The following is a 13,409-nucleotide window of genomic DNA, read 5'->3' as shown; positions in this document are numbered from 1 at the left end:
CGCTGCGGGTTCAGGGTGCATAGCTGCATACCTTCCAAAATCACTCTGAGAGATATTGCACTTCTTGTTGTCCTTAATGTTCCTATTGAATTTATGCACTGTATGTATCGGGCCTGTGGCCATGGTTAATAGCACATCTGAGTGTATTCTGATGATTTCTGTCTGATTGTCTGTCATATTCATACTACAAAATCAAAATAAAAGAATTTATTAAAAAAAAAAAAAAAAAAAAGGTACTCAGGCAGGAAAACACATCCTCGTAGCGGCGCTGCCGGACGCCGTTTGTGCCGATGCCTGCATGTACACGAGTGGCAGAAACTCACCGCTGAATATCCGCACGAGCAGTGGATCAAACAGCTGACTTGCCGGTGTTGCTTCTTCGGCGTCCAGCTTGCTGCTGGGCAACGTGCTTTCCGCAATCCTTGGAGAGAGGGCCGGTGTTTTCTTAGCTGCTGTCACTGCTACTAATGTTACCAGATTCTTACAACAAACAATAAATCTGTTACTGGGACCAACTTTGACACACGTATCGGCTCGTATTACTTTGTATCTCATTCTGCCGGACGGCTACAATTAATAAGGCTGCTGGCAATAAATCTATTCACCTCTAGTACTAATAATGAATCTGTCTGCTGTCCCTATATAGGGCTCACTTTATTACAGTAACGCGTGCAGTTTCTTGCAGAGCAACATTTAATGAGACGCATTCAATGAATGAAAAAGGACAAAACTGATGCAGCTGATACGGCATTTTTCAAGAGCAAAACCCAAGGGTGGCCAGTGTTTTCCAAGCTGCTCTCATTGCTACAAATGTTACGAGATTTTCAAAACAAACTACCAATTTGTAGCACCGAGTTCCACATAAGTATCGACTTGCATTGTCTTGTATCTCACTTTGCCCGACTGCTAGAATAATCGAGCTGCTGGCAATATAATGACAGTAAACAGAATGCACCTATTTCTACTTCGTACTAACACTGTTCGTTGTCTATACTTAGGACTCACCTCATCACACGAACGCATGAAGTTGCCTGCAGAGAAACATTTAGTGAGACGCATTCAGAGAATGAAAAGGACAAATTGATGCAGCTCTATTCAGAAGTAAAATCTAATATCAGAGCTCCAATAGTGCGGTACTTGAGGGAGACAAATCAAATATCAAAAGTGGGGTGCATAAAGGGGACAAACTGGGTTGTAATGTTTATGTACCTTTCCCTTTTATTCCCATTCATCTACGTTAAGTCACAATGCTGAATGGGATTTGTTCATTAAATGGGGTGTTCTCTAAATAGGGACTGTTCACCCCTTCCCTGTTAGGTAGAATATACCTCTCTAACCTCGTTGTTTTATTGATCTATAATTTTTCTTAATTCAAGAGATCCTTTGATCCGTGCGCTTCTTGCCCTTCTCTTCCCCTCCCTTTTTCATTTGTTTAAATTTAGTTGGTGGTGTACACCAGGGCAGAATTAGAAGCTAAGAGTCCTTGAGAGGAATGGTTTGTTACCCTAATAGCGTCTCCTGTATATATAAAGCATTGCTGCAGACCCCTCGTAGGACTTCTCCTTTGTAGTTTGGGAACTGCTCTTATCGGTACATGACGCGGGGATGGAATCTTAGCTTAAACACCTGGGATGATGGTGGTTATACTCCAGGGGGACCAAATTGTGACAGAGCTCTTGAGACTGGAAGATAGAATTTAAGACACTATGTAGTCGGCGGCGAGTTGTAGATCATGAACACGAATCACTGGAGTAGTTGTAATATTAATGTATCCTGTACAGTATAGTTAGTGCATCAATGAGGACAGCGCCACCATCTACCCGAGGCAGTAGTTAATGTGTAGGTCATAAGTAATGCAGCAGTTGTATACCCCAACCCTTACGCATCAGTGATCAGCGGTGACAGCTCTTCTCTAAGGATCACGTGGGCGGCCTTTAAAAGAGCTTTTGAGCTTGTAGTTAAACGTGAGATAAGCGGCGCTCACTTGTTCTTGGCGGCTTTGCTGCTCTCGGTCTTCTTGGGCAGCAGAACGGCCTGGATGTTGGCAGGACGCCTCCCTGAGCGATGGTCACACCACCCAGCAGTTTGTTGAGCTCCTCGTCATTGCGCACGGCCAGCTGCAGGTGACGGGGGATGATTCGGGTCTTCTTGTTGTCCCGGGCAGCATTTACGGCCAGTTCCAGGATCTCAGCGGTCAGATATTCCAACACAGCAGCCAGGTAGACCGGAGTGCCGGCGCCGACCCTCTCGGCGCAGTTGCTCTTGCGGAGAAGTCTGTGCACACGACCGACAGGGAACTGAAGTCCTGCCCGGGATGAGCGGGTCTTGGCTTTAGCCCGCACTTTGCCTCCCTGTTTACCACGTCCAGACATCGCTAAAGCAGAGAAATCTCCTGTCCGTATCGTAACAATCACACCCTTTCTGCTGCCTTTTATAAGCTACTGCACCGCTCATCAGCACCTGTGATTGGATAGATTTAAAGCCACCAACAGAGAACTGACTCGTGGAAACCACCAATTAGCTGCACTGGGAGTGGCTTATGATGATTCCATAGGTCACATGACTTGCTCTTCCAGTAGAACAGCGGTCAGGCAGCGTTGCTCATTTGCATAGCCGGTGTATAAATACAGCAGCGGTGGGAGGGTAAAGCATTCCATTATCTCAGTTATGAGCAGATCGCAGTGTGTTATCATGCTTGAGCCCGCCAAGTCTGCCCCAGTGCCCAAGAAGGGCTCCAAGAAAGCCGTGACCAAGACACCCAAGAAGGACGGCAAGAAGCGGAGAAAGAGCAGGAAGGAGAGCTACACCATTTACGTGTACAAGGTGCTCAAGCAGGTCCACCCGGACACCGGCATGTCGTCCAAGGCCATGGGCATCATGAACTCCTTCGTCAATGACATCTTTGAGCGCATCGCAGGGGCAGCCTCCCGCCTGGCTCACTACAACAAGCGCTCCACCATCACCTCCCGGGAGATCCAGACTGCCGTGCGCCTGCTGCTGCCTGGAGAGCTGGCCAAGCACGCCGTGTCCGAGGGCACCAAGGCCGTCACCAAGTACACCAGCGCCAAGTAATGTGCCCCGTCCCTGCAGTAAGAACACAAAGGCTCTTCTAAGAGCCACTCGCCAAGTCTACAACAGAGCTGTGCCTGCTATTGTCTGGCCTCCTGCTAGTCCCCCTGTTCTATGTGTGGCCGTGTAAAGGATCTGCCAGACACAGCTTCTGTGTCGACGCCCATAGGTAATCAGTCTGCACCTGCTTCTATGTCTGTGAGACTGACTCCATCTTCCACCACCCAGGATGGCAGGCTTAGGAGTGGGAGAGCCTATCACAGCCTGGCCAGACGGAGCTAGCTCCTGCCCTCTGTCTATTTATACCTGCCTTTCCTGTTCCTCCTTTGCTTGTGATTCTTCTCTGCTGGTTTCCTGGCCCTGCTGCAGCTTCTAGAACTACTGACCCTCTGCTTGTTATTGACCTTGGCTTTACTGACCACTCTTCTGCTCTGCATTTTTGTACCTCGCTCATCTCCTGGTTTGACTCGGCTCGTTCACCTCGATTGTTGCTCACGGTGTTCCCGTGGGCAACTTCCCCATTTCCCTGGCTTCTTTGTACCCTTGTCTGTTTGTCTGTCGTGCACCTATTGAGTGTAGGGACCGTCGCCCAGTTGTACCCCGTCGCCTAGGGCGGGTCGTTGCAAGTAGGCAGGGACTGAGTGGCGGGTAGATTAGGGCTCACCTGTCTGTCTCCCTACCCCGACATTACATAATCATAAGCCCATATACCTAGTCTACCCTGGTCCCTGACACTACTATGGACCCCCTTGAGACCCTGGCTCAGCAAATGCAGGGCCTCTCCCTACAGGTCCAGGCCCTGGCTCAGAGGGACAACCAGCCTGATGCTACCCTGGTAGTGCCCCTCACCTCACCTCTTGAACCCCACCTCAAGTTGCCTGACCGGTTCTCAGGGGACCGGAAGACTTTTTCTCCTTTCGGGAGAGTTGTAGGCTCTATTTTCGCTTAAAGCCCCACTCCTCTGGTTCTGAGAGCCAGCGGGTGGGTATAATTATGTTCCGGCTCCAGGACGGGCCCCAAGAATGGGCCTTCTCCTTGGCTCCTGACGCCCCTGAACTTTCCTCTGTTGATCTTTTCTTTTCTGCTCTCGGGCTCATTTATGACGAGACTGACAAGACTGCCTTTGCCGAGAGTCAGCTGGTGACCTTACGTCAGGGTAAGAGACCTGTTGAGGAGTATTGTTCTGACTTTAGGAAGTGGTGCGTAGCTTCTCGGTGGAATGACCCTGCCTTAAGGTGCCAGTTTAGATTGGGTCTGTCGAACGCCCTGAAAGACCTGCTAGTTAGCTATCCCTCTTCTGACTCCCTAGATCAGGTTATGGCTTTAGCGGTACGACTTGACCGACATCTCAGGGAACGACGACTTGAACGTTTTTGTGTTTTTTCTCCTCTGACTCCCTCATGATGCCTCCCGTGGTTCCGTTGCTTCGTTCTTCCACGGAAGACTCGGAGGTACCTATGCAACTCGGGGCCTCCGTGTCCCCCCAACAACGTAGAGAGTTCCGCAGGAAGAATGGTCTCTGCTTCTACTGTGGGGATGACAAGCATCAAGTGAACAAATGTCCTAGGCGTAAGAATAAGCACCTAAGTGACCATCAGGGAGGTCACTTGGGCGCACAGGTATTTCCCGTAAATAGGAAACGTAATAAAATCTTGCTTCCCTTTCAGGTCTCTTTTGGTGGTAGGTCTGCTACCGGCAGTGCCTTCGTGGATTCAGGGTCTACTGCTAATATTATGTCTGTGGAATTTGCTATGTCTCTAGCTATGCCATTGATTGATTTGCCTAAACCTGTCCCGGTAGTGGGTATCGACTCCACTCCTCTTGCTAATGGTTATTTTACTCAGCATACCCCTGTTTTTGAACTCCTTGTTGGCTCCATGCATTTGGAGCAGTGCTCTGTACTGGTGATGCAGGGATTATCGTCCGATTTGGTTTTAGGCCTTCCCTGGTTGCAGTTGCATAATCTCCCACGTTTGACTGGAATACTGGGAATCTTACCAAATGGGGTAATGAATGCATGACGTCATGTTTTTCTGTTAATTCTATTTCTCCCCCTGAGGAGGTGAATACTCTACCTGAGTTTGTTCAGGACTTCGCTGATGTTTTCTCTAAAGAGGCCTCCGAAGTCATACCTCCTCATAGAGAATACGATTGAGCAATTGATTTGGTACCAGGAGCTAAGCTCCCTAAGGGTAGGATATTTAATCTCTCTTAGCCCGAACGTGAAGCCATGAGAGAGTATATCCAGGAATGCCTGGCCAAGGGTTACATTCGCCCCTCTACTTCTCCGGTAGGTGCTGGCTCCTTCTTCGTAGGGAAGATGGATGGTGGTCTTAGGCCAAGCATTGACTACCGAAACTTGAATAAGGTCACTGTAAGGAACCAGTATCCCCTTCCTTTGATTCCTGATCTCTTCAATCAGGTTCAGGGGGCCCAAACGTTCTCTAAGTTTGATCTACGGGGGGCTTATAACCTTATCCGCATCAAAGAGGGGGATGAGTGGAAGACTGCGTTTAACACGCCCGAAGGTCATTTCGAATACCTCGTCATGCCCTTTGGGTTGTGTAATGCTCCCGCGGTCTTCCAGAATTTCATAAATAAGATTTTAAGAGACTACCTGGGGGTATTTCTTGTAGTGTACCTTGATGACATACTTGTGTTTTCCATGGACTGGTCCTCCCACATTGAGCAAGTCAGGAAGGTGCTCCAGGCCCTTCGGGAAAACAAACTGTTTGCTAAGACCGAAAAATGTGTGTTTGGGGTGCAGGAGATACCATTTTTGGGTCAAATCCTCACTCCTCATGAGTTCCGCATGGACACCGCCAAGGTCCAGGCTGTGGCGGAATGGGTCCAACCGGCCTCCCTGAAGGCGTTACAGTGCTTCCTGGGGTTCGCTAATTATTACAGCAGATTTATTGCTAACTTCTCGGTCATCGCTAAGCCTCTTACGGATCTCACTCGCAAAGGTGCTGATCTCCTCCACTGGCCTCCTGAGGCTGTCCAGGCTTTTGAGGTCCTTAAGAAGTGCTTTATCTCGGCCCCAGTGCTGGTTCAGCCCAACCAAATGGAGCAATTTATCGTGGAGGTTGACGCGTCCGAGGTGGGAGTGGGGGCTGTCTTGTCCCAGGGTACCAGGTCCCTCACCCATCTCCGTCCCTGTGCCTACTTTTCCAGAAAGTTTTCGCCCCCTGAAAGTAACTATGATATTGACAACCGCAAACTCTTAGCCATTAAATGGGCATTTGAAGAGTGGCGCCACTTCCTGGAGGGGGCAAGGCACCAGGTAACGGTCCTTACCGACCACAAGAATCTGGTTTTCCTAGAATCTGCCCGGAGGCTAAACCCAAGACAAGCTCGATCGGCGTTATTTTTTACCAGATTCAACTTTTTGGTCACCTATAGGGCTGGGTCTAAAAATATTATTGCTGATGCACTGTCGCGTAGCTTCATGGCCAGCCCTCCTTCGGAGGAAGATCCTGCTTGTATTTTGCCTCCAGGTATAATCATTTCCTCTATTGATTCTGATTTAGTCTCTGAAATTGTGGCTGATCAAGGTTCAGCTCCCGGGAACCTTCCCGAGAACAAGCTGTTTGTTCCCCTGCAATTCCGGCTAAGGGTACTTAGGGAAAATCATGACTCCGCACTATCTGGCCATCCAGGCATCCTGGGTACCAAGCAGCTCATCGCCAGAGACTATTGGTGGCCTGGGTTGCTTAAAGACGTTAAGGCCTATGTCGCCACTTGTGAAGTATGTGCTAGGTCCAAGACTCCCAGGTCCCAACCAGCGGGCTTACTATGTTCTTTGCCCATTCCCCAGAGACCTTGGACCCATATCTCCATGGATTTTATCACCGATTTGCCTCCATCTCAAGGCAAGTCGGTGGTGTGGGTTGTAGTAGACCGCTTCAGTAAGATTTGCCACTTTGTGCCCCTCAAGAAACTACCCAATGCTAAGACGTTAGCTACCTTGTTTGTCAAACACATCCTGCGTCTCCATGGGGTCCCTGTCAATATTGTTTCTGACAGAGGGGTACAATTTGTTTCATTGTTTTGGAGAGCCTTCTGTAAAAAGTTGGAGATTGATCTGTCCTTCTCCTCTGCCTTCCATCCTGAAACTAATGGCCAAACTGAGAGGACTAATCAGTCTCTAGAACAATATTTAAGGTGTTTTATCTCTGACTGTCAATATGATTGGGTCTCATTCACTCCCCTCGCCGAATTTTCCCTTAATAACCGGGTCAGTAACTCCTCCGTTTCACCTGGTAGTTCCAACAATCCCGAGGTAGAGGTCGTTCATCGGGAACTGTGCACAGTCTGGGCCCAGGTTCAGAAGAACCTAGAGGCGTCCCAGAGCATACAAAAGACTCAGGCAGATAGAAGACGTTCTGCTAACCCCTTGTGTGTGGTCGGGGATCTGGTGTGGCTATCGTCAAAAAATTTGCGCCTTAAAGTCCCGTCCAAGAAGTTTGCTCCCCGGTTTATAGGGCCGTACAAGGTCATTGAAGTCCTCAACCCTGTCTCCTTCCGACTGGAGTTGCCCCCGTCTTTTCGAGTACACAACGTGTTTCATGCCTCCCTCCTTAAACGCTGCTCCCCGTCCTTGGCTCCCTCGAGGAAACCTCCGGTCCCTGTTCTCATCCCTGAGGGGGTAGAATTCGAGGTGGCCAAGATTGTGGATAGCATGATGGTCCAAAGCTCCCTACAGTACCTGGTCCATTGGAGAGGATACGGGCCTGAGGAGAGGACTTGGGTACCCGCCAGGGATGTTCACGCTGGGGTACTGCTCAGGAGATTCCACCTTCGTTCCCCAATAAACCAGGTCCTCCTAGAAAGGGTCCGGTGGCCCCTCATAAAAGGATCTGCCAGACACAGCTTCTGTGTCGACGCCCATAGGTAATCAGTCTGCACCTGCTTCTATGTCTGTGAGACTGACTCCATCTTCCACCACCCAGGATGGCAGGCTTAGGAGTGGGAGAACCTATCACAGCCTAGCCAGACGGAGCTAGCTCCCGCCCTCTGTCTATTTATACTTGCCTTTCCTGTTCCTCCTTTGCTTGTGATTCTTCTCTGCTGGTTTCCTGGCCCTGCTGCAGCTTCTTGAACTACTGACCCTCTGCTTGTTATTGACCTTGGCTTTACTGACCACTCTTCTGCTCTGCGTTTTTGTACCTCGCTCATCTCCTGGTTTGACTCAGCTCGTTCACCTCGCTTGTTGCTCACGGTGTTCCCGCGGGCAACTTCCCCATTTCCCTGGCTTCTTTGTACCCTTGTCTGTTTGTCTGTCGTGCACCTATTGAGTGTAGAGACCGTCGCCCTGTTGTACCCCGTCGCCTAGGGCGGGTCGTTGCAAGTAGGCAGGGACTGAGTGGCGGGTAGATTAGGGCTCACCTGTCTGTCTCCCTACCCCAACATTACAGGCCGCTCTCGTGTCGGTGCAGATGCTGCTTCATACATTATGTGGCTGCCGGACAGGGAGGGACATTGCCGCTTGTGAGGAAGTCGGGACACGGATCCTTCGGGCAGATGACCCGTCATAATATCACACGGTCCAGAAGAAACGGAACATTCTACATTAGGAAACGGAAGGAAGCATGGGGCATCTGTAAATAACAATGATGAGGGTAGTAGTCAGATTTATAACAGATGCCGCAGAAACTGCTTGACGCCGATAGAGAACAAGCAATCACTCTGCCTGTCTTACAATAACCACCCTTTATCCAGTCCTCACCAGAGCAGACTCTGGTGTCTCCACTGTGCCGGGTATTGTAATACAAGTGGAGCAGACTCTGGTGTCTCCTCTGTGCCGGGTATTGTAATACAAGTGGAGCAGACTCTGGTGTCTCCACTGTGCCGGGTATTGTAATACAAGTGGAGCAGACTCTGGTGTCTCCTCTGTGCCGGGTATTGTAATACAAGTGGAGCAGACTCTGGTGTCTCCTCTGTGCCGGGTATTGCAATACAGACTTTTCTGTTACAATAATTGTTACAATAATCGTGCACAAAACAACAAAGTTTGCTCCACCCGTATTACAATACCCGATTTTTTTTTGGTGCAAGGTTATTGTAGCCGCAAACTCTAGTGTGTTGAGTCGTTATTGTAATACAGGTGGAACAGCCTCTATTTCTTGTCTGTGAGGGCTTATTTTAATACAGGTGGAGCAGACTCTGGTGTCTGCGCCTGGTTATTGGAGGAGCCGTCTCTAGTTTCTTCTACACGCTGTAATAGAATAGGGACATAATGCCGGTAATATGAGGGAGCAGGGACATAATGCCGGTAATATGAAGGAACAGGGACAAAATGCTGGTAAGATGAGGGAACAAGGACATAATGCCTGTAATATGAAGGAACAGGGACGTAATGCCGGTAATAGGAAGGAACAAGATATAATGCCGGTAATATGAGGGAACAGGGACATAATGGCGGTAAGATGATTGAACAGGGATATATTACCGGCATTATGTCACTGTTCCCTCCTACATAGGACATAATGACATAGGACATAATGCCTGTAATATGAGGGAACAGGGACATAAAGCCTGTAATATGAAGGAACAGGGACATAATGCCGGTAAGATGAGGGAACAGGGACATAATGCCGGTAAGATGAGGGAACAGGGACATAATGCCGGTAATAAGAAGGAACAGGCACATAATGCCACTAATATGAGGGAATAGGGACATTATGCCGGTCATATGAGGGAACAGGGTCATAATGCCGGTCACATGAGAGGACAGGGACATAATGCCGGTAATTAGGATGTAATAAAGACGTGTTACATGTTTGTACGTCACCACCTTTATACTGGAGATTGGTAGCGGACGTTGGAATTGTGCGTTTCACGGTATAGTTGGATGGAGAAGAATCAGCCCGTGCAGCCCGCAGATAACAAGCCCCTAATGCAGCAGCAGCTCTGCGCTATCACACCCGGGAATGTTCCCCCATATCCTGCAGCACGAAGGAGCGGCTGCACGGACTTAACGACTCTTCCTGACATGGGAGACCAGCGGGAATAAAGACATGCGCACGAATAAGCACAAGATGGAGGCGGCAGCTCTGTTGTAGACTTGGTGGGGGGCTCTTAGAAGAGCCTTTGGGTTCTTACTGCAGGGACGGGGCACATTACTTGGAGCCTAATGAGAAGAATCCGCCGCTGCTGCTTTATTCCTGCTCCATTCGAGTTCAGGCGGGAGATGTTCCTATTGGTAGAGACGGAGGAGGGGGCGTGGTGTTATCTGCGAGTCTATAGAAATATTCTACATCCTCATTGGCTACAGTGTCTGGCGTTGAATACAAGTTTTAGATGCGGCCAATCAGAGAAGAAGCCCTCTGCTCCATCCGGGTATAAGAAGTGACGGTCGGAGCACAGCCGTTAGATCTGATCAGATAATAGACATGTCTGGAAGAGGAATGCAAGGAGGCAAAGTGCGGGCTAAAGTCAAGACCCGCTCATCCCGGGCAAGACTTCAGTTCCCTGTCGGTCGTGTGCAGAGACTTCTCCGCAAGGGCAACTACGCTGAGAGGGTCGGCGCCGGCGCTCCGGTCTACCTGGCTGCTGTGTTGGAATATCTGAGCGCTGAGATCCTGGAACTGGCCGGAAATGCCGCCCGGGACAACAAGAAGACCCGAATCATCCCCCGTCACCTGCAGCTGGCAGTGCGCAATGACGAGGAGCTCAACAAACTGCTGGGTGGTGTGACCATCGCTCAGGGAGGCGTCCTGCCCAACATCCAGGCCGTTCTGCTGCCTAAGGAGACCGAGAGCAGCAAAAGCGCCAAGAGCAAGTGAACGCCGCTTATCCCACATTTAACCACAAAGGCTCTTTTAAGAGCTGCCCACGTGATCCTTAGAACACAGCTCTCACCGCTGATCTCCGATATGTAAACGTTCTGCGCCAGATAAGTGGCTCTGCTTGTACAGAAATCTAGCCAGCAGGAGGGGGCGATAATCTCAATTACGAATTCATATACCGCGGGGAATTGTCCTCATTAGTGCACTAACTATACTGTGCAGGACACAATAGTACGACTACTCCAGTCGTCCATGTCAATAACTGTCTGCTGGGCTCCAGAGGTTTCTCACAATTGCGTCCCCATGGAATATAACCACCATCATCCCAGGTGTTTATACTAAGATTCCATCCCTGCGTCATGTACGGATGAGAGCAGTTCCTAAACTACAAGGTAGAAGTCCTACAATGAGTCTGCGGCAATGCTTAGTAAATACAGAACACGCTATTAGGGCACACATTGAGGACCACATATCCGGCTCCTCACTGGAAGACCGACGTGATACTGAAGCACCTACCCCCGTGTATATAGAAGTAAAAGGTCGCTGCTCAGATTATAAACGAGCGGTCACCAGCAGACATCATAGCTGATCTATAGATGATGTGGCGGCTCTGAGAAGAGCCTTTGTGTTGTGTAAGATGGAGCTGAGCAGGAGCGGAATTAACCTCCGAAGCCATAGAGAGTGCGGCCCTTGCGTTTGAGCGCGTACACCACGTCCATAGCGGTGACGGTCTTCCTCTTAGCGTGCTCGGTGTAGGTGACGGAGTTACGGATGACGTTCTCCAGGAAAACCTTCAGGACGCCGCGAGTCTCTTCATAGATGAGACCGGAGATGCGTTTGACGCCTCCCCTGCGAGCTAGACTGCGGATTGCAGGCTTGGTGATGCCCTGGATGTTATCACGGAGCACCTTCCTGTGCCGCTTGGCACCGCTCTTTCCGAGTCCTTTTCCTCCTTTACCACGACCAGACATCCTGTAAGCTGGAGCTAAAGAGATACAGTGTTAATGGGTTTAGATCTCTGATTTACAACGGTGACCAGGACTACAGCTGATGATCATGACCTCACAGAATAAGAGTAGAATTCCCCTGCGCTTGTGTTCACACCAGGCGGAGGATACCTGCTCCCCCACCCTACACGCTGCGCCTGGTTTGCCTTTACAAGGAGTAGGGAACAAGGACTCCGCACACACTGGTCAGCGGTGGATCATTAGCTGCACATAGACGAACTTTAACAAGAACTTCAAGGAGAGAGGTTCAATTGCTGTGAAGAAGGCTTAAAGAGGCTCTGTCACCAGATTTTGCAACCCCTATCTCCTATTGCAGCAGATCGGCGCTGCAATGGAGATAAGAGTAACGTTTTTTGTTTTTTTTAAAACGAGCATTTTTGGCCAAGTTATGGCCATTTTTATATTTATGTAAATGAGGCTTTCTAAAGTACAACTGGGCGTGTTTACAGTAAAAGTACAAGTGGCCGTGTATTGTGTGTGTTACATCGGGGCGTGTTTACTTCTTTTACTAGCTGGGCGTTCTGACGAGAAGTATCATCCACTTCTCTTCAGAACGCCCAGCTTCTGGCAGTGCAAAGACACAGCGTGTTCTCGAGAGATCACGCTGTGTCGTCACTCACTTCCTGCCCCAGGTCCTGCATCGTGTCGGACGGGCGAGGACACATCGGCACCAGAGGCTACAGTTGATTCTGCAGCAGCATCAGCGATTGCAGGTAAGTCGATGTAACTACTTACCTGCAAACGCTGATGCTGCTGCAGAATCAACTGTAGCCTCTGGTGCCGATGTGGCCGACACGATGCAGGACCTGGGGCAGGAAGTGAGTGACGTCACAGCGTGATCTCTCGAGAACACGGCTGTGTCTGCACTGCCAGAAGCTGGGCGTTCTAAAGAGAAGTGGATGATACTTCTCGTCAGAACGCCCAGCTAGTAAAAGAAGTAAACACGCCCAGATGTACGCACATAATACACGCCCAGTTGTACTTTTACTGTAAACACGCCCAGTTGTACTTTAGAAAGCCTCATTTACATAAATATAAAAATGGCCATAACTTGGCCAAAAATGCTCGTTTAAAAAATAAATAAATGTTACTCTTATCTCCATTGCAGCGCCGATCTGCTGCAATAGGAGATAGTGGTTGCAAAATCTGACGACAGAGCCTCTTTAAGGGCACTGAAGAAAGTCCAGCAAGTGCCAGGACCATCTCCTAAAGAGGATTCAGCTATGGGATCAGTTTTAACAACAGTGCAGAGCTTGCTCAGGAATGGCAGCAGGCAGGCGTCAGTGCATCTGCACGCACAGTCAGGTGAAGGCTTTTGGAGATTGGCCTGGTGTCAAGAAGGGCAGCAAAGAAGCCACTTATATGGGAAGTTGTCCGTGGTCAATAGAAGTGAATAGGTCTGTAATTGCGGACCGTAATTACTGTCCGCAAGTACGGATGATTTTTACGGTTGTGTGCATGGGGCCTAAACGATCGATAAACACTAAAGCAGCAAACTTTGGGAAAACCAAAATTTGTGTCAGTCTCGAAACTGTGCTGAGTT

At 49.4% G+C, this 13,409-nt stretch overlaps 3 protein-coding genes and 1 pseudogene across 3 annotated transcripts; 2 read left to right on the top strand and 2 right to left on the bottom strand.

Moving 5' to 3' along the window:
• Positions 1-1,980: 1,980 nt before the first annotated feature.
• On the bottom strand, positions 1,981-2,372 carry LOC142663778 (histone H2A type 1-like; annotated as a pseudogene).
• Positions 2,373-2,691: 319 nt separating this feature from the next.
• Positions 2,692-3,072, top strand: LOC142662994 (histone H2B 1.2-like). Its single transcript, XM_075841287.1, has one exon. It carries the CDS (start codon positions 2,692-2,694, stop codon positions 3,070-3,072), a length of 381 nt encoding a protein of 126 aa, XP_075697402.1.
• A 7,391-nt stretch (positions 3,073-10,463) lies between these two features.
• LOC142663777 (histone H2A type 1-like) lies at positions 10,464-10,856 on the top strand. Its single transcript, XM_075842611.1, has one exon. The coding sequence runs from the start codon at positions 10,464-10,466 to the stop codon at positions 10,854-10,856; it is 393 nt and encodes a 130-aa protein (XP_075698726.1).
• A 662-nt stretch (positions 10,857-11,518) lies between these two features.
• On the bottom strand, positions 11,519-11,830 carry LOC142663792 (histone H4-like). The gene has a single exon (XM_075842627.1). The coding sequence runs from the start codon at positions 11,828-11,830 to the stop codon at positions 11,519-11,521; it is 312 nt and encodes a 103-aa protein (XP_075698742.1).
• Between the last annotated feature and the right edge of the window lie 1,579 nt (positions 11,831-13,409).

The sequence above is a fragment of the Rhinoderma darwinii genome, chromosome 11, assembly GCF_050947455.1.
Source record: "Rhinoderma darwinii isolate aRhiDar2 chromosome 11, aRhiDar2.hap1, whole genome shotgun sequence".
Lineage (NCBI taxonomy): Eukaryota > Metazoa > Chordata > Amphibia > Anura > Rhinodermatidae > Rhinoderma > Rhinoderma darwinii.
The sequence above is the reverse complement of the archived record's forward strand: the minus strand, read 5'-3'. Positions and strand labels throughout refer to the sequence as shown.

Bases quoted from the DNA above. Each gene is read 5' to 3' on its own strand.
- LOC142662994 (XM_075841287.1), top strand. From the start codon at position 2,692: ATGCTTGAGCCCGCCAAGTCTGCCCCAGTGCCCAAGAAGGGCTCCAAG.
- LOC142663777 (XM_075842611.1), top strand. From the start codon at position 10,464: ATGTCTGGAAGAGGAATGCAAGGAGGCAAAGTGCGGGCTAAAGTCAAG.
- LOC142663792 (XM_075842627.1), bottom strand. From the start codon at position 11,830: ATGTCTGGTCGTGGTAAAGGAGGAAAAGGACTCGGAAAGAGCGGTGCC.